A 25,395-nucleotide genomic window follows, 5' to 3' on the forward strand; every position below is an offset into this window, starting at 1 on the left:
CTGTGTCCAACCTGGCCTTGAGCACTGCCAGGGATGGGGCAGCCACAGCTTCTCTGGGCACCCTGTGCCAGCGCCTCAGCACCCTCCCAGGGAACAGCTTCTTCCTTATCTCCAACCTGAACTTCCCCTGTTTCAGTCTGAACCCATCACCCCTTGTCCTATCACTGCAGTCCCTGATGAAGAGCCCCTCTCCAGCATCCTTGGAGCCCCCTTCAGACACTGGAAGCTGCTCTGAGGTCTCCACGCAGCTTCTCTTCTCCAGGCTCAACAGCCCCAATGTTCTCAGCCTGGCTCCATACAGGAGCTGCTCCAGCCCCTGAGCATCCTCGTGGCCTCCTCTGGACTTGCTCCAACACCTCCATGTCCTTCTTATATTGATAACACCAGAACTGCACCCAGTTCCAGCTGATCTTTGCTCTTGTTTATCCTCAGTTCCTGGTTCTAAGGGAGATGCAGTCATCTTTCATCTTCAGAGCTGATTTAATCACTTGCTAGGAGATGATGTTCTGCTGTTTGATTGAATGAAGTCCAATTGGGTAATCCGGGAATGAGGCATCATGCCATCAGTTTTCCTTTTGTATTCACTGGATAAACGTTAGCTTGTCTCCTTTCTCCTCTAAGCTAATGCTGACAAATGCCTGCAGGGAATTGAGCCTTGAAAATGTCAGAAGAGCATAATGAAGACTCCTTAGTAAACTCTATTGTATCCAGGAGTGAATTTAGACAACCTGAAAACACACTTGAGTAATGGTTTGAGTCCAGCTCTTGTGTTTGCTCTCAGCTAAAGAGCAGTTATTTAGGACTATGTGGCCTTGCTCCTTTGAGAAAATCCATTCATTTCCTAAGGCAGGTGGATATTTAGGGACTCAAGGATGTGTGCACTGCAGGAAGATAAAACAGCTCTTCTGTCTTGCTGCAGTTACATGTTTTGGGTGTCTCTGTGAATGCTGTCTGAATTAAAGCCTTGAGTATGGAGATTTACAGTGTCTTAAAGGAAAGGATAAATGCATTGTGGCAGGGAGATGGAGATGAGGTTCATCCACAGCAGTTGCTTAGCTGCTCTGGTTAATAAAGCTTAGCTCTTCCGAAAGCTCTGCAGTTTATCTGGTAGGTCCTTCAAGAACGGCTTGAATTTAAAGGGAGTGATGGGAGAAGTGTTTAGGTATATAATGATGGGGCCAAAGAGAGAAGAGGGATTCAGGGAGGCCCCACTATAGACCAAGAAGAAGCCAGTGGGCATCTCTACATCTGATGTGTGTAGAGCTATGGAGGTGCTAATGTAACTTGGCTGAAGTTACTGCTTGCTCTAGTGGTTTTGCTGTAGCTGTGATTTGCTCCTGGATGTCTCCTTAAATAATATGGGTATCCTTGCCCATACATGTATGGATATGTCCCTGCTTGTGGGGGTTTTAAGGCCCCTTCCAACCCAAACAGCTCTCTGATTCTGTGGTCCTTAGGCAATAGAATGATATCCTTAGGTAAGCGGATCTGACCAGGGTGTATCAAATCAGCCAGTCTAAAACAGCTGGTGTCCAGAGATCCTAGTGCTGGCAGGGCAGAAGTGATGCACTGTGACCTGTGGTGGGGAGAAGACTGAAGCCAACAGAGCATGGACCCGATGTTGAGTTGTGTGCAGATGAGGTTGGTGGCAGGGATTATGATAGGAACCAGTTTGAGAGGCTGAGGTCTGTCCTGTCACTTGCCCCTGTCCTCAACATCGAATCATAGAACCAACCAGGTTGGAAAAGCCCTTTAAGCTTATCCATTCCAGCCATTCCCAGCACTGGCAAGGCCACCATGCACTGAGGCCTCATCTCCATGGGGTGTGAACACTTGCAGGGGTGGTGCCTGCAGCCCTGCCCTGGGCAGCCTGTTCCAATGCTGAGCACCCTGTGGGGCAGGAATTGCTCCTCATCTCCAGTCTAACATGTCACATCACCCCTCCAGACTCCTGTGTTATCCCTTTTGACTGTTCCATACTGCTCACTTTACAGCTCCATTTCTTCCAGTCCCATGGTTGAATGGGTGGAATCGATTTCATTGTATGTATGGTCATATACATGTGCTGTTGCTCTCCATCTGCCTGTACACATCCTGACCCGTGTACTGCCAGCTTTGGCAAGGGCTCAGCCTCTGCTGTTTCCTCTGACCAGAAATTCCAACAGCCTCACATTGAGATGCCCTTTAGCAAGAAATTGCTTTAAAATATGGTATTTCCTATAAAAGCTTCTGTTTCTTTCCCAACTGGAATCTTATGACAAGAAGGGGAGAGGGGAGACATTGTCAAAAAGCTTCTTCCTGCCCAAGCTTGACTTTTAATTACTTATTTAATCCTTTTGAATGAAAGAACAGGAGGGTTACTGTGCTCAGGAGGCAGAGAATGGGTAGGGGTTGCCACAGAGACTGAAAGCCATGGATTCCTAGAGGCACTTTGACTTCAACAAGAGCCCTCTTCATATGGGATGAATGACAACTCCTAAATCCAATCTGTCCTTCCAATTGTTCCTTTATTTCTAGCTGGGGGACACAAGCTATGCTTGGGAGAGGCTCTCCAGGAGGCACATTGGCACCCTTACATGGCATGCTATGGTCCTGGTTTGAATGGTTGTACTTGCAGAGATGCTGGAGGGAGCAGAGTGGAAGCTGAGGTTGTTTAACACCCATTGTACACCAAGTTGCTGTGAAAATCATCTCTGGTCATGGGGGCTGGAGGTGGAACATGTTTCTATTAATGCTGATGGCAAGAGACCCATGGGGTGGATGGTGAGGAGATATTCACACTATCTAGTGGAAGGTGTTGAAAGGGAGAAGATGGTTCCAGAGGCTCTTTATATAGCCAAAAAGAGGATCAGCTTCCTCCAGAGCAAATTTAGATCATTAAATCCAAACCTGTGTTTGGAGCAAACCTCTGGTTGAGTGCACATGGAGACCGCTATAGCCTTAGATATATGTGTAGATAATATTCCTGGCCAGTGTAGCTATGGATAAATACAATTCCTGTTTTTAATAGTGAGGAGTGATTTCCTGCTGTGTTTTGTCAGTAACTAGTTCTAAGGAATAGGCTTAATGTCTCTGGTCTCAGAAACCTCTGACCAGAACACAGATCCCATCAGGAGGGGAAACGCAGAGCCAGTTCTAACTAGCTTGTTAGATTGGATTATTCTGCCCAGTTTGTATTGTAATTCAGTGTTCATGTGGAGGAGTGAGTCAGATGTTTTTATTGCCTTGTTTTACACTGACCTGTTCTGAGCATGGGACTGCAGAGCACTCAGGTGTCGGATTTGGAAAGCTGATTGGTTTAAGAGGTTGAAAGTATGGGTGTTTGAAAGGAGGAATCCCAAACTGGTTTGGGTTGGAAGAGACCTTAAAGCTCCTCCAGCTCCAACCCCTGCCACAGGCAGGGACCCCTTCCACTGGAGCAGCTGCTCCAAGCCCCTGTGTCCAACCTGGCCTTGAGCACTGCCAGGGATGGGGCAGCCACAGCTTCTCTGGGCACCCTGTGCCAGCGCCTCAGCACCCTCCCAGGGAACAGCTTCTGCCTCAGAGCTCAGCTCAGTCTCCCCTCTCTTGGGCAGGTTCAAGCCATTCCCCTTGGCCTGGCCCTCCAGGCCCTTGTCCCAAGCCCCTCTCCAGCTTTCCTGCAGCCCCTTTAGGCACTGGAGCTGCTCTCAGCTCTCCCCTTCAGGAGCCTTCTCTTGTCCAGGCTGCCCCAGCCCAGCTCTCTCAGCCTGAAGACAAGGATCTGTGAACAGCTTTGGCAACATAAACCTTAGTTCTGCTCAAAGTAGCAACAAGACAAGGAGGGAGTCCAGTCGACCAAGAACATTTAATGCTGAGTGATTCCCTGGTGCACCATAAAATAGAAGTTAACAGAATGGAGGAGAACAGAATTAAAGGGAACTTGGGTTTATCCAGTGTCCTGTGATAATGAATCAAGCAATAAAAGGTTTCTTGGTTCAAAGCCAGAGTGCAGAGAAGAGAGATGGAGTTTTCCTATTGATTTCAGTGGCTCATCTGATCCTTTGCCCTTCAGCCTCCCCGCTGTCACACTGCCTTTCCGGTCGGTAGCAAATGCTACCTGTCTTTGTTCTTCAAATGAAGGCTGAGTCTTCACACAGTGGTCTGTAATGAAAAGCTGTTTTTCCCCCTTGCTCTGTGGTTGAGGGTTTTAAGCTTCTCTGTGATGTTTCTTGATGTAAATCCCTCTGGGCTAAGGAAGCTTTGAGTCCAAAGGGAATCAATAGTTGTGTATTTTTCTCTTTCTCCTCTATTTAAATGCTTGAGCTAAAACCTGTCAAAGTTCAAGTTCCTCATGCGAAGAAATGTCTTCTGTTACTAAAGGACAAAGGTACCCATAATCATAGAATCCCAGAGTAATTTGGGTTGGAAAGGACCTTAAGAACATCCAGTTCCAACCCCTGCCATGGGCAGGGACACCTCACACTAAACCATGGCACCCAAGGCTCTGTCCAACCTGGCCTTGAACACTGCCAGGGATGGGGCAGCCACAGCTTCCCGGGGCAACCCATTCCAGTGCCTCAGCACCCTCCCAGGGAACAGCTTCTGCCTTATCTCCAACCTGAACTTCCCCTGTTTCAGTCTGAACCCATCACCCCTTGTCCTATCACTGCAGTCCCTAATGAATAGTCCCTCTCCAGCATCCTTGGAGCCCCCTTCAGACACTGGAAGCTGCTCTGAGGTCTCCACGCAGCTTCTCTTCTCCAGGCTCAACAGCCCCAATGTTCTCAGCCTGGCTCCATACAGGAGCTGCTCCAGCCCCTGAGCATCCTCGTGGCCTCCCCTGATCTTGCTCCAACAGCTCCATGTCCTTCTGATGTTGAGGACCCCAGAACTGCACCCAGTGCTGCAAGCAGGGACTCACATGAACCCATAAAGGAAACTCACTCAGATTGTGAATATAGGTTTGTTCTTGTCTTCTTTCAAGCCTCCTTATGCTCTCTGGAGGCTTTCATGGGGCACTGTGAGAAAGATCATGGTACCCCACTTGCTCCACTCATGTAACTTAAACTTCTCCCACAAAACAGTAGGTTGTTCCATCTGGCTGGTCTCAGTGGTGGCTTAGTGTGAAGTTGTTCCTGTTTTCTGCCTTTTAGCCTTTAAAGGGTAATATATTTTAATCAGGAAAAGAAACTTGCTTTTTTTGTGCATCTCCATTTCTAATCAACCACATGCTCACCTCTTTATTTAAGGCCCTTGGGGTGATATTTTGCTCGCTGTGGTTTCAGCTGCTTTGGGGACCAAATGCCTCAGAGGGTTTAATGTGAATGCTGGCACTATCCTCACAGTTGGATGTGAATCAAAAGGGGGACTGTAAAACCCATCTGTTTCCATCTGTGGGCTGCCATGATTAGCTCTACTGGTATAAACTGGAGTGAGCTCGCAGCAACGTTGCAGCATTGGCATTTGATTTCCTTCCTCGGAAAGCTTCTAGGGATGCATGAGTTGGAAAGGACCCGACTTCACCCACATTGGTTGACTGCTGGAACGTTGTTTGCTATGAGCTAATCTGGGTAGGAATGGAGCTTTAATCCATGCAGCGCTGGCATCTCCTCTTACCCAGTCACAGTTCAAAGCAGGCTTTTCTCTTCCCAGTTCACTTTGAAACTCAACGTTGCTTCTGGTTGTGCCAGAGAGGATGCTGGAGGTGGTGTGTTTGCTTTAGGGGGATGCTGCACTTGTATCCCAAGGCCAGAAGGTGCAGATGCATCTCAAGGATGCAAATCCTGCTGTTAGGATGAGCTGGCAGATCTCAGCAACCACCATAGGTGGAAGAGGGCATTTCAGGACTGGGGTTGACTGGGGTGATTCCAGCAATGTCTGTAAGGCAAAATGTTTATGCTCTGCTTCACCCATCTGTAGGCTGCAGGAAATGAGCTGGCTCCAGCCTTGGCTTGAATGGAGCCAACAGTGCTCTGCCCCTCCTGATAATGCAGCCTCCTCCTCCAGCTGGGTGCAAAGAAAGAGTAAGGGGGGCAGCTTAGCTCATTGAGCAGCATTTCAGTGGCCTTTGGGGTTATCTATGCTAGGAAATAAGCAATTTAATGTGGTCTAACATGTTGTATCATTTTGTTTTGCCTCCATGCCCCAGACAAGGCTTGGAACATCCTGATAGACCCATCGTAATTATACCAATATTTAAACCACATGAACAGGGACATGTGTGAGTGTAGTGATAACTGCTTCAGATCAATGGTGTCTCACCCTGGGCAATCTTGATTTTAAGATCTTACATGTTCTTTCTCAGTTCTATGTCCAAATCACACTCTATTTACATCCTGATGCTGAGCTGATCTGCTTTTTGGGGAGATAATGGGTGATTTGGTGATCTGCAGGTTTAATAAGGATTGAAGTAAATCATCAAATGGACATGGTTCTGGCTTCTTTAGAATGGCACAGCACTGAGTCCAGTTCACCCCATAATTCAACAGGGAATGACTGGGGCAGGCAAATGTGCATTAGCTCTGCGTGTGGCTGGGTTTGGCAGAGGTTTGATCTCCTAGTGACAGCCAGAGAACCTCCTCTAAAGGATCCTATTTAAAAGCCTGGATTTGTTGGTTAAAGAACATCTTTGGTTTACAGATGCTATTGTACAAAGAGATGTCAACCTGGCAGTGCTCAAGGCCAGGTTGGACACAGGGGCTTGGAGCAGCTGCTCCAGTGGAAGGGGTCCCTGCCCATAGCAGGGTTGGAACTGGATGAGTTTAAGGTCCTGTCCAACACAAACCATGCTGTGATCCTGTGAAATAGCCCTTGTAGGTGGCAATGTGCATGTACATGAACTCCATAATCCCTCCTATAGATCCTATAGGAAAGAGAATAATCCTCCTGAGCCTCTCTGCTCTCCTTCCACTGGTGCCAGGTTGTAGATAATGCTGTGTCCTCCATCTGGGTTGGGGAGCTTCAGCTAAAGAGGCTGGAGCAGCCAACTGATCCCAGATAGGGAAATCTCTTCTGTTCTCTGTGATAAGACTTTTGTGGCTGTTTCAAACAGGTCAGATTAAAACTTGCATCACGAAAGCAGGTAAAATGCATGAGCCAACTTCTCAATGAGTCACAAACTGGGTTGTTGTATGATAAATGCCTTTAATTTGGGTGTTTTTTGTGCTATTATCCCTTCCTTTGAGAACTGGTTGTGCTCCCACCTGACACAGGTGGGACTGGGAATGCACAAAAGTGGTGGAAAATGTGGCTGAAAAGCTGATTCTTTTTAATTCTTATTTTCTAAGGATTCTGTGATTTGAATGAGTTAAGAAATCGCTGACAAACTGAAACTTGGCAACAGGTCTCTGTCTTCATTTGCTTCCTTTTGGGGCTTGGCCAGGTTGGACAGAGCCTTGGGTGCCATGGTTTAGTGTGAGGTGTCCCTGCGCATGGCAGGGAGGTTGGAACTGGATGAGCTTAAGGTCCTTTCCAATCCTAACTATTCTATGATTCTATGATCTTAAGGTCCTTTCCAACCCAAACCATTCCATGATTCTATGCTTATGTCTGTAGATAGTCTTGGAATAAGAAATCATCTTTCCATTGCTAGAAGTGGCCTCACGATAAACCCGAGATCATAAGCACAGTGGTACCTGTGAGATGCCTGGTTTTGATAGCTCTTCTGCAGCACAAAAACCTTCAACTTGTGTCTGATCCTTTCAAATAGTCTCATTTCAAGATCATTTTTCTTACTTTAGTTGATATTCTTTTCATTCTTCTTTGGGCTATGGCCTTCTCATTGGGTGTGCTCCAACTAAGGCTTCATCCATGCACCAGTTAGCTCTTTCTGAGGTTAACTGAGTGTATGGTACATGTCCTCTGTAGACATTTAGCTGAAGGATAAAGGTGAGACTCTTCATTTATTGTTTTTCCTTTCAAGTTAAATGTTGATACAATGAGGTTAACATAGAATCATAGAATAGTTAGGATTGGAAAGGACCTCAACATCATTTAATGCCATTCTGTAAGACATGGCTGCATCTTCATTAGCAAGTGGTGTGGCCCAAGATAAGAAGCTTGTGGAAGGAGATAGTTGGTGCTGAAATCCTGATGTCCATAGGATAGTTAGGGTTGGAAGGGACCTGAAGACCATCTAGTTGCTTTGGAGGTGGTGGTGTGGTCATTTAGGATTAGCTTCAGTTAGGACGGAGTGCCCATTGGTAGTTGAGGTACATCGAGTTCATTCCTGGAGCACATCTGGTTTTGCTTCACCTAAAACCCTTTAGTGATGTGAACCAGAGTATAGAAAACAGGACAGAACATGAAGCTACTTCCAAATTGCATCCTGGTAGGAATGAAGATGCTAATACCTGTACTTGGTCAGGTTCATTTGCATGACAATACTGAGTGCAGTGTGAGCTGAGCATGTTTAAGCTTAGTGCAAGTAACTGGTAACTAGTGAGCACATCCATCATATCCTGGTGTGAAGAGGGATAAACTGAAAGAGAAGGAGGGAAGGCTTTCTAGAACTGCCAAAATGTCAGTGCTGATATTCCTATAAGATATCATAGAGCTGAATATGGATGTCTTCTGCAGGCACCTTCAGACCTAGTGGTTCTGCTTGAGCTTCCATAGGTGAAGTAGCACCATTTCCTCCTCCTGCTTGAAGCTGTGATTGAGTGATCAGGATGACTCCATTTTTAGCAGTAGAGGCTCAAAGCTGTTGAATGGTGAGGATTTCACCTTGCTTTAAAGCATGTGGAGCTTGTGAAGTAGGGGCCTGTAGAGCTCTTCTGATGAGGGGTGGTTGGAGGGAGGTTGTAGAGGAGCCAGGCCACATCCATTATGTTGTGTACATAGGTCAGGTGGATGTAGGCTCAGATTTGGGCTCAGTCTGTGCTGAATCGCATCAGTGGTGCTGGGGATGTTCCCTGTTCTTGACCTCACTGAAGTATGCCAAACCTTAAGGAATTGGACTGGGTTTACACAAAATCAGCCAGGCAAATCCATCTGGCAAGTGCAGCATCAAGGACAGACCTAAAATAGCTTTTGGAGAGCTTTGACACAAGCTCTGCTACTTGCATGTAAATGAAGGAGAAAACACACCAAAAGTAGATATATAAAACATAAAGCACAAGCATGTTCTGAAATGCTTCCCCTTGGCTTATCAAATCACTGTCATCCAGTGCATGAAAGCTGGCCAAGCTTATCCCATAATAACCTTTAAAAAGCTGGGGGATTACTATGTTTGATTTAGGAATATTGGTCCAGCATTTGGGATACTTTAAACCTCATTCATCTTGCAAAACCTGTCCAGTTAACTGATGCAGCAGTGTTGCTGATACGTGCAAGGTGTTAGACCCAAGGGAGACAAAAACCAGCTAACAATAGGGGAAAGTGAGGTTTGAAGGCTTGGAGAACCATAGACTGGAAGGCATCAGGAGAAAATAGTCATAGTTTAAAGGGTTAGGAATTGCTTCTTCCTGGGGAATTTTGGTGGGATGGAGTGAAGGTGTGAGTGGGTTTAGGTTGGGGTGTTAATATAATCTGGATGTTCCATGGGTGGATTTTAATCTGGAGCTCCTGGGTTGCAAAGGGTTGGCTTGGCTGTGTAGTGGTGGTTGACATGGAGGAGGTTCATCACGGAGAGGTGTTGCAGCCTTGCTGTTGGATTTGGGACTGGGGAAAGCTGGTGTTGGGTATGGAGGTAACATAGATGCTGTAGATGGGATCCTGCTACCAAAGGTGGGGTGTACTGGGCCTAACTCAGCATTCCAACCGCAGTGCTTTCCTTCCAGGAGATCACTTACAGAATCGTAACATCCCAGACTGGTTTGGGTTGAAGGGACCTTAAAGCTCCTCCAGCCCCAACCCCTGCCACAGGCAGGGACCCCTTCCACTGGAGCAGCTGCTCCAAGCCCCTGTGTCCAACCTGGCCTTGAGCACTGCCAGGGATGGGGCAGCCACAGCTTCTCTGGGCACCCTGTGCCAGCGCCTCAGCACCCTCACAGGGAAGAACTTCTGCCTTATCTCCAACCTGAACTTCCCCTGTTTCAGTCTGAACCCATCACCCCTTGTCCTATCACTGCAGTCCCTGATGAAGAGCCCCTCTCCAGCATCCTTGGAGTCCCCTTCAGACACTGGAAGCTGCTCTGAGGTCTCCACGCAGCTTCTCTTCTCCAGGCTCAACAGCCCCAATGTTCTCAGCCTGGCTCCATACAGGAGCTGCTCCAGCCCCTGAGCATCCTCGTGGCCTCCTCTGGACTTGTTCCAACAGCTCCATGTCCTTATGTTCAGGACCCCAGAGCTTCACACAATGCTGCAAGTGGGGTCTTACGAGAGCAGAGGGGCAGGATCACCTCCTCTGACCTGCTGGTCTCTTGTGTGCATAGATGCCATATATGGGTAAGGTGGAGAGAGTATAGTTTTTGCAAGTATGGCAGAGCAGTTTGGCCATGTGGTTTTGAATGCACCCAGTACTTGCCCTGTGCAATTCCCATTTTACCTGCTTCTGGTCCCTTTTTCCCCACTTATCCGTAACACAAAGACCCTCATGGGATGGAGCTGGTAGGGAGGTTTGATAGAAGTTGGCTTATAAACTTGAGCTGAGTTGAAAAAGATGTTTTAACCACAACCCCAGCCAAGACTTGGGAATTTCTAGCAGAAAACATCACTTTTGGCACAGCAAAAATGAATAAATTCCAGCCTTTTTATTGCTTTCTTTCTTTCTCTTGGCACTTGTTATAAAACAAAGCATCCAAGGAAGAGCTGTATCACAAGATAGGTATCCAGGGTGATGCATGATGGAAAACAGCCAATATACAGTTAAGCAAATAGCTTCAGCCTTTAAGATGGAAAAGGAAGGCAAAGACCAGTAGTACTTCATATATCACCAAAGCAGTGTTTGTGTTGGTTACGTTGTTCTGCATAATTGAAAAGCCATGAGAGTAGAGAAAAGGGCATTTTCAGCAGAGATTAATGTTGTGCTCAGGGTCTGGAAGGAAATTATAGTAGTGGAGTTACTCATTCACGTTGTCAGTTTTCATCCCTTCGTGTTCATGCTGGGAAGAGAAGCTTCATATTTTCCATAAGGAATGTGTTTCTGTGATGTGTTCCAATCAGACTGGATGCTGGTTGGAAACAGAAACATGTGTGGACTATTGGATGCCTGCAGAGTAAAACCAAGTAGAACGTGGAAATAGGGCTGGTTAGGGACAGTTTGCAACATGGTTCTCTTCATGGATGTCATTGTGTTTGGGATTTTGCTCATGCTTTTGGATTAGGACCCTGACCACATGTTTGAGGGGCTGATTGGTTTTTTCCTCTATGTGTGTGTGTAGAGTGTTATTTGGAACATTCATCAAAGCTGAATGGTGCTGTAAATCCCCATTAACCAGTGCTGGTGTGGTCTCTCCTCCTGGAAAACACTTGTATATGTGGTGGTGGTGGGAATGAATGAACACTGTGGATGGGTGGTTGGCTTTGCAGGATCCTAGTGCCCTAGGGAAGGAATAAGGAAGGGTTTATATATGTGTGTGTAGTAGCAACATCCATAACCTGCTGCATAGACTTTGCCATTTGATAACTCCTCTGTCATTTAAGCTGAGAGTAAGATGTCAAGTTGCACCTCCCACATGTGAATGGAAAAGTTAACTCAACAATTGCCAATAAAATACCCCAAACCCAAACAAGCAAAGAACCCCAGCTCTGTATCCAAAATGTTCCCTTATTCCATGTGCATAAAGAGCTGGAGAGATGCTGAACCAGCTCTACATAACAGGGATCTACATAATGGACCTCTATGCCCAGGGCTGGGTACCAGGGTAGCATCTCCCACCTTCCCCAGGGCAAAAAGGTCCCAAATCTACCCTTGGAAATACCCAGTTAGCTCCATCCAACCTCCACAGCTTCTAGATGGAATGCTGGACAATATGGGGGCACTGGCCCTGGAATGGGCCAGTATTAATGCTCACCTCTCTTTTTATCCACAGTGGGAGCGGCTCTGGTTCCTCATCCTCACCTCATCCTTCTTCCTGACCCTGGTTTGGTTTTACTTCTGGTGGGAAGTGCACAATGACTACAATGAAATCAACTGGTGAGTAGAGCTTCCCCACTGCAGAGGAGCAAGCCCTTAACAATTCTAGCTGCCATCAGGATCCTTTAAGAGTTGTCTGATGTTGCCTTGGATGCATTTGAGTCCTTCAGATGGAGCTGTTACTGACAGCAAGGGAAAGTGAGGTAGGAAGTGAGTCTGCAGGAGAGCGTCTATTGGTTACCTTGACTGATAGAATCATAGAATGGTTTGGGTTGAAGGGACCTTAAAGCTCCTCCAGCTCCAACCCCTTCCACTGGAGCAGCTGCTCCAAGCCCCTGTGTCCAACCTGGCCTTGAGCACTGCCAGGGATGGGGCAGCCACAGCTTCCCTGGGCACCCTGTGCCAGCGCCTCAGCACCCTCCCAGGGAACAGCTTCTGCCTTATCTCCAACCTGAACTTCCCCTGTTTCAGTCTGAACCCATCACCCCTTGTCCTATCACTGCAGTCCCTGATGAAGAGCCCCTCTCCAGCATCCTTGGAGCCCCTTCAGACACTGGAAGCTGCTCTGAGGTCTCCACACAGCTTCTCTTCTCCAGGCTCAACAGCCCCAATGTTCTCAGCCTGGCTCCATACAGGAGCTGCTCCAGCCCCTGCTCATCCTCGTGGCCTCCTCTGGCCTTGCTCCAACAGCTCCACATCCTCCTTATGTTGGGGACCCCAGAACTGTATAGATGTAATGTATGTTTCCTATTGCCTGCTTTCACAGACAGATGTAATGTGTCCTCACGTCTCCATTGCGTGCCTTTAATGGACCTTGGGGTAGGTGTTCTCCCATAAGAAACCACAGTTGGGGCTCGAATCACGTAGAAGCATTTGGTTGTGTTCAGTTTGTGTCCCTGTCTGGCTGTTTAGGGAAGTGCCTGAGCAATTTGGCTGCATCTTTCTGCAGCATATAAATGACAAAAGCTCAGCCTGAAGCAGACATGGGTGTGGAAAACTTGGCAAGGTTGGGAGCTGAAAACGAGCTTTCCAGAGGGATGTGCTGGGGAGTTCGGGTGTTACCAGCTCCCTCCAGTGCTGGGAATGATCATCCCTTTGTGTCTCAGCAGCATCTTAAAACACTTTGACAGAACCTTGGGCTCTCTTGTAACCAGACTGCCTTAATACCATCCTCTTGTGGACGATAACATGTAAACTGTGGTTTAAGCTGATCCCTTAAATGCATCACATGCTTTAGATGCTGATGCTGTGGGAGGGAGGATGCTCACCAACTCACTGCTCACCAACTCAATGACGTGAGCTGGCTCCTCCTAGGAGTGTGGTTTTACTCTTTGCTCAGACCCACACTGTTAGAACTGAAACCAACACCATTGCTCTTGGTTATTTGTAATACCAGAAGGAAAAAACCCTTCTTTTAAAGGGTGTTTTTCAACTCCTTTCTCTTTGGGTTTGTACCGGCAGTAAAGATGTGAATGCTTCTAATCCGCTCCAGTGCAAAGCCAAATCTGTCTGAACTTAAAGTTGAGAGAGGGCTGAATAAAGTCATGCAGGGATGAAGTAAAGCTCTGGGAATGCTGTGAATGGGCTTTGCAGCTGCAGTGCTGCAATGGTTTGGGTTCCCAAATACTATGCCAGAGGTGACTTAAGAGGTAGCAGAAACCTGCAGCTGAACACAGCAATCGCTGCCTGTGATTCAGGCAGCAGCTTTGGTGTCCAACAGTGGATGCACCTATCTCTATAAAACCAATCTAGCCTAATTAAACTGTGCCAGTGATAGGATTTACCTACATAAAGATAGAGATTTGGCCTTCCAAATTGTAAAGACTTAAGGGAATATTCTGTGATTGAAATAGGCTTTAGAAAGACAAGGTAAATTATAGGCTGGCATGTATTGCTGCAGGCTTTAACCTTTCCCTGTGAAGCTGAACATGCAAAGAGGTCCTTGTGGCTCTGAAATATAGGTAAATATCTTTTGATGTCTACATTTAATTGCATTATACTTCAGCTCTTGGGTGTGCAAGTGATGTACTGCAACGGGAAGCTCAGCATTGATTAATGGAGGATGTGGAGATGCTGCATTTGGGAGCCTGGCTTTGTTCCCTCTGGAGCAGAACTACAAATACAAGTCTGTGTGGCAAATACCTTGTTCCTTAGTCATGGAGAAGGCCCATGTGCTTCATAACTGCCATGGAAACAGCGGTTTAAAGCATCATTTGCACATCAGGTGAAGACCTGACCCATCAGATGGCCACTTGAAGGGACATCAGAGCAAAACTTGAGTGTACTGAAGCTGAGCTAAGGAAGCTTTCAGTGGTGTCATAAGCAAAGACTTGAGAGGAGCCCTCTTCTCTTTCTTCCCTCTTTTTTAGCTGTAGCATGTCTGAATCCATCCAGATCCCTTTGAGTCCCTAAGCAGAACCTGGATGATGGCCATTTGGACCCAAGATTTTGCTCTGCAGATGCTATGTGAGAGTGTTACTCCTGGACAGAATAGATGGAGCAGTTGCCAGGCCAGGGTTTGTGGCTGATGAATGGTGCTGGATTTGAGTAGTGGGGTGGAGGTTGAGTCTTACGTATATGGTCACATACAGCATTAGTCTGTTGTAAGCAAAGAAAGGCCATGACAACACTGGATGCTTACCTTGGTCAGTTCATTGGATGAGCTGATGAGTGGGATTGAGGAAGGCCAGTGGGACCTGAGCCCCATGTTTACTATGAGGGTGCCCAGAGAAGCTGTGGCTGCCCCATCCCTGGCAGTGCTCAAGGCCAGGTTGGACACAGGGGCTTGGAGCAGCTGCTCCAGTGGAAGGGGTTGGAACTGGATGAGCTTTAAGGTCCCTTCAACCCAAACCAGTTCTGCTGCATCATCCACCCTGTAACCATCCTGTCCTTGCTGTACCAGAGGGTTACCATGGAGATGAAGTTAACCCAAATCCAGGTCAATCTAGTGATGTTTGCTCTAAAACTCCAGTGGAACAAGTTCAATCCAGGTCAGGCTTGAACTCTAAGAAGTTGCAATGAAGGTTCTTGGGTTTGGCTGCATCTCTCCTGGTGTGCTGGGGCCTGGGTGTCCTTCTGCATTTCTGGCCAGGTAAGGTAGCTGATTGAGTGTCTTGCATCTTGCTTTGCCCTAATGTGCTTTAATGTCTTTCTAATCCAACTCCAGACCAGTTTTACTGGGAAGTGTATTGCTATTCACAGGTAGATTTGACATTTAAGACCCAATGCTAGGCACAAAGGACAGTGTTATTGCTGTGATACGTGGTGCTCCTGTTCATACAGCTTTTACTGCCCATTGGCTTCAAGGGAATGATGCAGGATGCTGAGCTGAACCTGCCTTCTGAATATAGGGATGGGAAACCTGGTAGCTGAGAGTGGGGAGGATAAATAGAGGAGAGGAGGGAAGAAAAACCACCTTCAGCAGGAGGATGAAGCCCATTTCTTTGCCTATGGGTTGGAGAGATGGTGGAGGCAGAGCCCTGCGATCCCAAAAGCTAAGGTGGGGAGTGAACATGGGTTTCTCTGTTCCTAGAGCAGTGCTGTGACCACTAAGCTATAGGAAAAGCATTTGGCTTCTATGGTTTGGTGCTGCTAAGCTTTGAGGTGACAACTGTTCTTAAATGTGTGCAGGGAAACTGGAATTCACTGGGCAGGGATGGCCTAGAGGAACCAAAGAAGCTGTTTTGGAGGTACATGCTTTGAAGATATACGTATAGGGTGTTATCTATACTTTGGTATCACTTTAACTGTGCCTAAGTTCCTGTTCTGACCCTCCAGTGCATCAGGACATGGCTGCTACCTCTTGCCCAGGTTGGACCACAAATCCATTGAATGGTCCATATCTTACTTGAAGTTTAAGGGAAACACAAGGACCAAGAGAAGGGAACCCACTGAGCCAAAACCCCCCCACAAGCATCCTTCAGGCTGGGCAGATGAACCCTATGGTCAATTGAAGATGTGATCTCCCTACAAGTGCCTGCAGGAGGATGGAGCCAGGAGGGGCTGGGCTCTGCTCCCAAGGAACAAGGGATGGGACAAGAGGAACCGGCCTCAAGCTGCACCAGGGCAGGTTTAGATGGAGCTGAGGAACAATTCCTGTCCCACAGGGTGCTCAGGCATTGGAACAGGCTGCCCAGGGCAGGGCTGCAGGCACCGGCCCTGCAAGGGTTCACACACTGGAGATGAGGCCTCAGTGCCATGAGGCAGGGGTGGCCTTGGCAGTGCTGGGAATGGTTGGAGTGGATGAGCTTAAAGGGCTTTTCCAACCTGGATGATTCTATGGAAAAGATGAATTTCCTCCAACCAGCCCCATTTGGGAAGCCCTGATCTCAATTCCTGCCACTCTCCACTCATGCAGGACTGGAGCTTCTCTACAGCCCACTGGAATAAGAAACACCATCTCCAATAAGTCCAGGAGGACCAATTTCTTCCATTGCTTTGTCCCTCTACAAAGAGCTCTCACCTTGAGGATACAGCACAGCTTTGCACAGCTTTCCTCCCCTGCCCTTGCCATCATCTCTATATCATATTTATTAGTCTAAAAGCACGCGGGACAGTGTTAGATCTCTTGTTTAGGCCATCCATGGGGATATTTTTCCTCTTGTTTGTAGGGAGTATTTATGGGAAAACTCAATCCCTGATTCCATGTTGCTGTTTTATGGTGGTTTTCCCTTTTACCATCATATCCTTGTGGCTGTGTTTGGACAGATTCATCCAATTCCCCTTTGCAGAGTTAATTTACCATAAGGAATCAAAGCACAAACCTAGGCTTTTATTTCACAGTGACTTAAGCTTTTTGCTGCCTCTTTCTCCTCTGTAGAATGGGAACAAAAAGACCCATTTTCTAAAGGTTTACCTAATCCTGGTGAAGTTGTGGTGTTGAATCTCTTCTTAACCTGTCCTTCACCCTTCTCTTCCAGGTTTTTATATAACCGAATGGGATATTGGAGTGACTGGTCTATTCCAATACTGGTGACGACTGCTGCTGGCTTTACTTACATTACAGTGTTATTGGTGAGTGGAAGGAAATGTCATTTCCTAACTGGGTCCTTGTTGTCAAATGCACATGAACTTCTCTCTCCAACTCTCCACCTCGAGCAGTTTTCCTTTCAGAAGTGATTTCTCTTCCTCTCTTTGCCTTAAGTTGCCTAAAATCAATGGGAAGTGAAAAATACACACTTAGACCTCAGATGATCAGGAGCAAAGATGGAGACCCTGATACCAGTGATGCAGTTGGCCTGAGGAGGAATGCAGCTCTTGTTCCCCTTAGTATGGTCCAGTACACTCTGGTGTCTGCCAGTCACAAGTGCAAGTTGTTTCCCCTCATCCCCTCATTCCCTCATTCCCCTCATCCCAGCATCCAGAGAGTGCTGGGACCTCCAAGGTGATGTCCATTCAGGTAGCATCCTGATACCTGGCCCATGTAGGTGCTGATCTTCAAGGTGATGTCCATTCAAGCACCATGCTGGTACCTGGCCCCATGCAGGCACTGTTCCCTGTAGTGCCAGGAACTGTGGACCCATGGACCAGCATCCCAAATCCCTACCTCTTGGAGGTCTAAGTCTTTCCCTTCACATCCTTGGCTTTGGAGAGGATCTGTTTGTACAACTGAGCCAGGTGGTGTCTCCTGGACCATCCTCATGCCAACACTGCTTTCTGTCCTGGCCTGTTTGGTTTTCTCTATGGATGGTGATATGTTCCTACACATTCAAACCCTTGAAGGTTGTGATGTGCCTATGTCTGACTCTTGCTTTCTTCCTCCCAGATACTAGCACTATGTCACATAGCTGTGGGACAGCAAATGAACCTGCACTGGCTTCACAAGGTAAATGGGCTCTTCTCAGCTTGGAAGTGAGTGGGAGCTCTATAAAGCAGGGGTCTCAGGAGTAGAGTATGGTACTCACTGTCATGGTCTTTTTGGGAAGAGCATATATTGTAGATGTCTTTGGTTTGTGTGTCCTCATCTCGGAGCAAATTGCACATTTGGATCTGTCCAAAGGGATCAAAGACATTGGTGAAGTGCTTTGGGGTCCCTGCTGACAGACAGAGGGCTGCTTTTGGAGGTGGATACACACTGAGTCATTAGGTCAACCTGACCTTAGTCTCAGCAAAGCGTGGTTCTCCATTATGAACCTCTCTGATGCTCCTTTCTGTGCTGAACCCAGCCCTGGATGAGGGGCCGACCAGATGTGAAGCTGTTGAGGATGGGCTTGGAGGAACTGAGTGGAAAAGCCTTGGGAGAAGAAGTAGGTGTTTAAACTGGGATGTGCAATGTGCAGGTTGTGGTTTGGTGGAACCCAAGGAGGTCCTGATTCATGTGTAAAGCAGCTTGAAAAGCATTGCTGTGAGGTGTCCCTGCCCATGGCAGGGGTTGGAACTGGATGATCTTAAGGTCCTTTCCAACCCAAACCATTCTAGGATGCAGATCTGGTATTGGGAGCACAGAAGGGGAGAGGAAGGGTATGTAGCAAGCTGCAGGGAGACACAGTGCCAAAGAAAACGGCTTGGCAGCATTCCATTGTAACAGCCAATCTGCTATAGGAGGTAATTAAGGGACCAGTCCTGAATGTGCTGATTACACAGCTCCTCCTGAAACTGCTTGTTCTGCACGTGACAAGGTCCTGCAGGATCAGAGCCTGAACAGATGTACCAGCTCTATATGGTACACAGGGACAGAGAGAGCACAGTCATCCCCTCCCTCTCCTTTCTTTTGCCTAGAAACAATAGGAATTATACTTCCTTAGGAGGAGGGTATCCAAAGATGGAACAGGGACTATCTGGAGAAGAAATAGCTGTTTCTTGAGCCTAACATATGTTTTCCCCTTGGGAAAAGTGGTGTTTTTCAGACACGCTCCAGGTGGTGGGTGGGTTTGGATGAGTAAGTCCCAAAGAGCAACGTGTTGGTGGAGATCAGTTGGTTCTTGCCTACAGAAACCCACCTTTCCTTCCCTTCTTCCAAATAAGCCCACTTGCATCACAGCTCTCTCTTCCCTTCCCCACACTTCCCTCTGCTGTCTATGGAGGCTGAGATGAGAAACTGGAATAAGTTCATATTCTTCCCTGCAACTGTGCTGAATTACCTTCAAATATAGAATAAAGCCTGTGGGAAAGGCTGGAATGTGCAAACCACACGATTCATCCCAGTTTCCTGCTGTAATCCTGCTAAAAGGAGCTGAGGATTGTAAACCAAGCTGGACAAAAATAAGAAGCAATAAATAGGAGCTGATGGGAGGAGGAAGTGATGGGATGGAGACACTTGTGTCCTGATGCCTCTGTGCCTCACAGGGCAGTGATATCAAGGGGAATTAAGGCTGTGCTGAAGAAATCTGATAGGCAAAGTCTTCTGTTGCTGTTGAATTTGGAGTCAGCTTTAGGGGGATATACAATGGACTAAAAGTAGATTCAATAGGGGTTGTGTGCTGGTGCTTATGGTCTGGCATCTCCATGGCAGCCTCTGGCCTCGCTCCAATAGCTCTACATCCCTCTTGTGCTGTTGCCCTAGAGCTGGATCAGGATTGCAGGGAGGGATCTCGTAAGTAGAGGGGGAGAATAGGGTCAGAAGGTGGTTTGAATGCAGCCTCATAGCTTGAGGATCCTTCCTACCCATTGCAGCTGATCTCTTGGGCCCTTCTGTTGCCCCATGTGCTTTGTTCATGTTCCCCAGAAGCTGGAGGCTCAGGGTAAGCTACTGATGTCCTTTGGACACCTCTTGTGCTGTTGGCAAGTCTGTTTATGGGCATTTAGGAAAGGAACAGCGGGTATGAACTGATGCTAAACTAGAAAGAGAATTCCTATCCTCATGTACCAAAGTGTAAATGCTGGGGATGGGGGAGTTTATTTGCTTGCCAAAGGTGTTCACCCAATCTGAAACTGATGTAGAGATGTCCTATGCATCCTAGCTGATGGGTTCATTGCTATGTGTCAGTCAGCCTGTTCTGCCCAAGTCTCCCACACAGATTTGAGATCTAGACGCTACATGAGACAGAGGCATAGAGCAGCAGCATCCTTTGAATCCAGCAGAGACTGAGACACCAGACTGTGAACTGTTTCTTGATAGGCAGCCCAGATTTTGGGTCTTTACAGCTGGAGTTCTTTCTATGGCAGCTCTTGATAGTTTGAACTTTTTACCTTCAAAATGGAGATGACATTTTCTTTCTGACTGCTTTGCTGAATGCTCCCATATGGAAGGAGAAGGAAGCTGATGGACTGGGTCTTGGTTTGCCATCTCAGTTCAGCCACTGTCTCATCCATTGCCTCTTCTTAAGTCACAATACCTATTGTAACTGCTCTGTCAGCATGGCTTGGATGCTGTCTGCACAGGTGCAGGTGAAGCCACATCCATGCACAAAGCTGTGCTTGAACCATCTCTAGATGATGGTTTAGTGATGGAGCTACACAGCCTTGCTTAACGCATATTCTCACCCTTACTGATGCACAGTATTTGTTGTGTTGGGTGTGCTCAAGCTTTATGTCTGAACAGAAGTGTTGGGCAGTCAAGCTGAGCCAAGTCCACCAACCTCCCATAGCACTGGTGCATCAAGGACTGTTGTAGCAGGGGCAAGAGAGTCCATGACCACCTCCTGAAGTTCCCATTCAGAACCCAATCTCTAAGCTGGCTTTGATCCAGCTCATTGACAAAGGAAATCACCTGATCTTTCCATCCTACTGGCCAGAGTTAAGGGATCATCCATGAACTGTGTCCTCCTGGTTCAGCCCACTGTTATATCTCCAATGGTGGAAAAGGGGAGGTTATGCTGGGACAGCACACAAGCCCAACCTCTTTCTTTGTGGGTCTTAAGGCTAGTTGGGTTTTGACCTTTAATTATTATTAGACTTTATTTTAGTATTAGATTTTATTTTAGTGTTAGATTTTATTTTAATATTAGATTTTATTTTAGTATTAGATTTTATTTTAGTATTAGACTTTATTTTAGTGTTAGATTTTATTTTAGTATTAGATGATAAATGATAGGCTACAGGATGTGTAAATACTCTCCTTTGTTGCAGATTGGCCTGGTGACAACCTTGATAACTACCGTGGTGACCATGTCATCGATAGCACAGCTCTGGGATGATGAATGGGAGATGGTATTTATTTCACTACAAGTAAGTTATCTGCAGGGATGCTTCTCAAAGGGGCCGCATGCAGCTTTCTGCTGTATAAAACCCTGTCTTGATGTTTGTGACTTCCAATATCGAAGTCTTGGCAATGAGAAAAGTGGCAGCAAAACCCCTATGGAGTCTTCAAGGCCATTATGACTTTGTCTCCATCTCCTGGGCTCATAAACTCAAACCAGGCTTGGCTGCAGACTTTGAGGTGGAAAATACTGAGTGTGACTCATAGCTGCTGGATGGAGAGGGCAATTCCTCCCCTTGTTTTGGCTAGGGATGTTGGTGTCCAGCCTGGAGCGCTGTGTTCATCCCAGGCTCATGGGAGGAGTACTCTGGGTTTGTTTTCACATTGCACATAAGTTTATATACCTAAAAATGAATGCAACTGCTGTGTTCTTGTCCTGTGGGGTGGGGAAGAACAGCACTGACATGAGTGACTAATGCATCTGACAAGTGCTTCCCTTTCCTGGTTGGTGTTTTGTTGTTGTTTTGAGTTTAAGATTTAGGCAGACAACTGGAGAGCAGAAGTGTGACTCAGAGGATGCTTCTCAAGCTTTCTCTCCTGGTGATATGATGTGATGATACACAATATAGTGTGTTCATAGGATGGTTTGGGTTGAAGGGACCTTAACGCTCATGCAGCTCCAACCCCATGCCATGGGCAGGGACACTTTCCACTGGAGCAGCTTGCTCTAAGACCTTCCTAAGAAGATCTTTGTTACTGCCCCAGCCTGGCTCCAGAGCAGAGCTGCTCCAGCCCTCACAGCATCTCCATGGCCTCCTCTGGACTCATTCCAACAGCTCCATGTCTCTTCCTGCTTTGACTTCTGGACAACCTGATCCCAATGAAGATATCTGTGCTTACTGAATGGGCTAAATGAGCTTTGAAAGGTCCCTTCCAACCCAAACCATTCTGTGATTCTTAGAGGCTTGAGTACCAAAGGCAGAGGTAGGATTTGGAAGAAGAGATACCCAAATAGGATGCAGGAGCCTAATGTAGGAAAGGTGTAACATCCAACTGGAAACGGAATGGTCTGATGCCCTATGGAGCCTGAGGGATCAGTGGATTTCCAAGGTGTTGTTGTGTTTGCAATACCTTTTTTCCTCTCCTGTTCTTGTGTCCTGCAGGCCACAGCCCCTTTCTTGCATATAGGAGCCCTTGCAGCAGTCACAGCCCTGTCGTGGTTGGTAGCGGGGCAGTTTGCACGCACGGAGAAAGCCAGTGAGTACCACTTGTGTCCTTGCATGGTGGTCAGGGGCTGGTGGGGTATTGGGTTCTCTCTTTGGGGGCAACGCTGGTTCCTTCCCAGGGCTCAGCATCCTACACTCAGCCACGATGGGGAGGTGGATGCTCTGCTGGAGTAATCTGTGTGATACTGGAGTGGTGCTTCTGATCTGGGAATGGAATAGAATCATAGAATAGTTAAGGTTGGAAAGGACCTTAAGATCATCTAGTTCCAATGGGTTGGGTTGAAGGGACCTTAAAGCTCCTCCAGTTCTAGCCCCCTGCCATGGGCAGGGACACCTACCATTAGACCAGGTTGCTCCAAGCTCCTGTGTCCCAACACTGCTGGGGATGGAGCATCCTAACTTCATTGGAATGTGCACAGATCCCATGGCTGTCAGTCTGTAGTCAGAAGCACACCTGGGCTGGAGACAAAAGAGCTATTTTAAATGATGAAGTGAATAAAAGCATTGAGATTTCTATCAGTCTACTTTAGAAAACATAAATGCACCCTCTGCAGCTAACATGCAGTATTCTCTCTATCTCATAAGCACTTCTTCCTTCTCCTGGCTTCTTGTTCATCTGCATTTCTGGCTTTTGAAAGTCTTAATGGACTTCTTGCTTGTGGTACAGTAGCACCCAGAGGGCTCAGTAGAGATCTGGTCCTCTGACGGTTAGGTGCTTACTTGAATGCATACAAAGACATGGTCAAAGGTCTAAGGGAGAAGAGCTGTGAAGGTCACACTGAACCCAGCTCATCCTATTGATGCTTCTCTCCACTGAAGCTCTTCTGTGCATCCCCTTATCCCACCCCATTGCCAGGGGCTCTCCCAAGGTTTTCATGTGAAATAACTTGATCCCTGTGCCCTCAGAAGTGTATTTCTTCAGGGCATCCGTGGATTTTCCCAGCCATTAGCGCCAGCTCCGGAACAATACATTTGAATGGGTATTTAACCCCCAGTAAAAAACAAGCCCTGGAAGGATTTGGCAACACTTGCAAGAGACTTCCAAGAAGTGGGAGTGAAGAATGAGGAAATGGTGTCTGTAGATGGAAAGGTTTTGCTCACCAGAAAGACCTTTTAAGCAAGAATTGCTCTGCCTTGAGTTATAAATATGCCAATAAAGTTGTACCCAGTTCTTCTTAAGTATGGCCTAGCATGTAATTAGGCTGCCAGTTAAGGGAGGACTTGTGGTTATGCCTAAAGCAGCTATTCCATGCGCTCCTTCTGAATTCCTTCTGCCTTTTAGCTAAGCCAGGAAGCAGTTTCCCTTCTCTTCTTCTGCTCCTGGCTCTGTGGGGTTTGGTTTATAAGGAAACCGTTTGATCTTGGAGTCATTTTGGGGTCATTTTACTTGTGAAGCACATCTTACCTGGAGGAGTTCACAGGCTTTTTGGTGCAGATACACTTGATGTGATGGTGTTAAAAAGGGAAGAGAACAATTGCGAGAACCCACAGTCACTTGGAATGGGAAAATACAGTTTCATTCACTAATAGGAGTCCTCTGGAAATAGCTGGTGCAGCTGCTTTGGTGCAAATCTGCTCTTGCATCAAGTCTCATTTCTTTGAGGCATGTGACAGTCATGAGCAACCATCTTCCTTTCTGAGCAAATTCATCTATTTTCTTTCAATTTATGTTCATTCCATCTATGTTACTGTATAGAGAATAGATGCTTTCAAAGTCTTTTCAAAGGTAGCATTCACTGGAATGGGTTGCCCAGGGAAGCTGTGAATGCTCCATCCCTGGCAGTGTTCAAGGCCAGGTTGGACAGAGCCTTGGGTGCCATGGTTTAGTGTGAGGTGTCCCTGCCCATGGCAGGGGGTTGGAACTGGATGATCTTAAGGTCCTTTCCAACCCAAACCATTCTATGAGTCTATGATGCTATAAAATGTTTGGTCTCCATTCACAGAATTCAGACTGGTTTGGGTTGAAGGGACCTTAAAGCTCATCCAGTTCCAACCCCCTGCCAAGGGCAGGGACCCCTTCCACTGGAGCAGCTTGCTCAAAGGCCCTGTCCATCCTGGTCACTTTAACATGACCCATGCTGGGGCATCCTTTCCTTGTGGGTGCAGCCCAGTGATCACTGTTCTTGAATGCCCATGCATTTCACATGATGCTTGCTTTTAGTCTGAACCTGAGCCAGGTTGGATGGGGCTTGGAGCAAGCTGCTCTAGTGGAAGGTGTCCCTGCCCATGGCAAGATGGTTGGAACTGGATGAGCTTAAAGGTTCCTTCTAATCCCATGTATTTCATGATTTTGGTGCTGATGGAGCACAGGGCACTGTGTGTTTATAGTGCAGGACACAGCATGAACTCACTTAGCACGATGCCATTCAGTGCCTTGAGTGCTCTGTGGATGACTGACCTCTCTTCCACAGAGGAGGAAAGATTAGCTGGCAAAGTTACTAGTGTTCCTTTCTGGCTCATAGGAACACGTTGAATGAGGCTAATAGGTGGTGGATGCAAAAAGCACCTTATTTATGGGTGAAACCAGATCAGTTGTGGTCAGGACCAGACCTGGGCTGCTCTGTCCTTCCCTTTTAAACCCCACCTTCTCCATCATATACCCATTGCAAATATTTGTTTTAAAGGATATTTTGGAGGTTTTCCCTCAAGTTCCAAACCCTGAACGAGTTTTCAAAATACATCATTATTATTAAAATAAGAATTGAAGTATTTTGCTTTAATATCTGTGGTTTCAAGTGACTCCAAATAGCTCAGGAGTTCAAAGGTGCCTGTTGTTCTTTATAAGCAACACGTCTGTTGGGTACAAGGGTGTCTCTGTTGCACTGTCAGCACCTTTGAAAGACTCCCAGAGACTTTGGACCTTGTGGGAAGTCACTGGTAGTTGGAGATGGGAGGCAGAGCTGTTTGTTCAGCCCCAAGCATTGCAGCTGATACCCTATTTGCTGCATTTGCTGGTGCTGTAATACAGTTGCTTGTGGAGACCCTGGGTAGAGCAGCACCATCACAACCCAAGGGTTTCTCTAAGCTATCCAGTGCACCAACATGGTCCCATGGCTTATTTATAGGTGTATTTATCTGATGCTCTATTTCTGCTGTCAGGAAGGGCAATGTTTGGT

General features: G+C 47.0%; 1 protein-coding gene across 4 annotated transcripts in view; it reads left to right on the plus strand.

Annotated features, from left to right (window-relative positions):
• GDPD5 (glycerophosphodiester phosphodiesterase domain containing 5) overlaps window positions 1–25,395 on the plus strand; it is a 165,164-nt gene that overhangs the window by 107,697 nt on the left and 32,072 nt on the right. For all 4 annotated transcript variants that reach the window (XM_034074565.1, XM_034074568.1, XM_034074566.1 and 1 more), the window contains exons 3-7: window positions 11,934–12,037; window positions 16,897–16,990; window positions 17,742–17,801; window positions 20,984–21,082; window positions 22,217–22,310. In XM_034074565.1, coding sequence (XP_033930456.1) covers window positions 11,934–12,037; window positions 16,897–16,990; window positions 17,742–17,801; window positions 20,984–21,082; window positions 22,217–22,310 — 451 coding nt within the window. The remainder of the gene's footprint in view (window positions 1–11,933; window positions 12,038–16,896; window positions 16,991–17,741; window positions 17,802–20,983; window positions 21,083–22,216; window positions 22,311–25,395) is intronic.

The sequence above is a fragment of the Melopsittacus undulatus genome, chromosome 2, assembly GCF_012275295.1.
Source record: "Melopsittacus undulatus isolate bMelUnd1 chromosome 2, bMelUnd1.mat.Z, whole genome shotgun sequence".
Taxonomy (NCBI): Eukaryota; Metazoa; Chordata; class Aves; order Psittaciformes; family Psittaculidae; genus Melopsittacus; species Melopsittacus undulatus.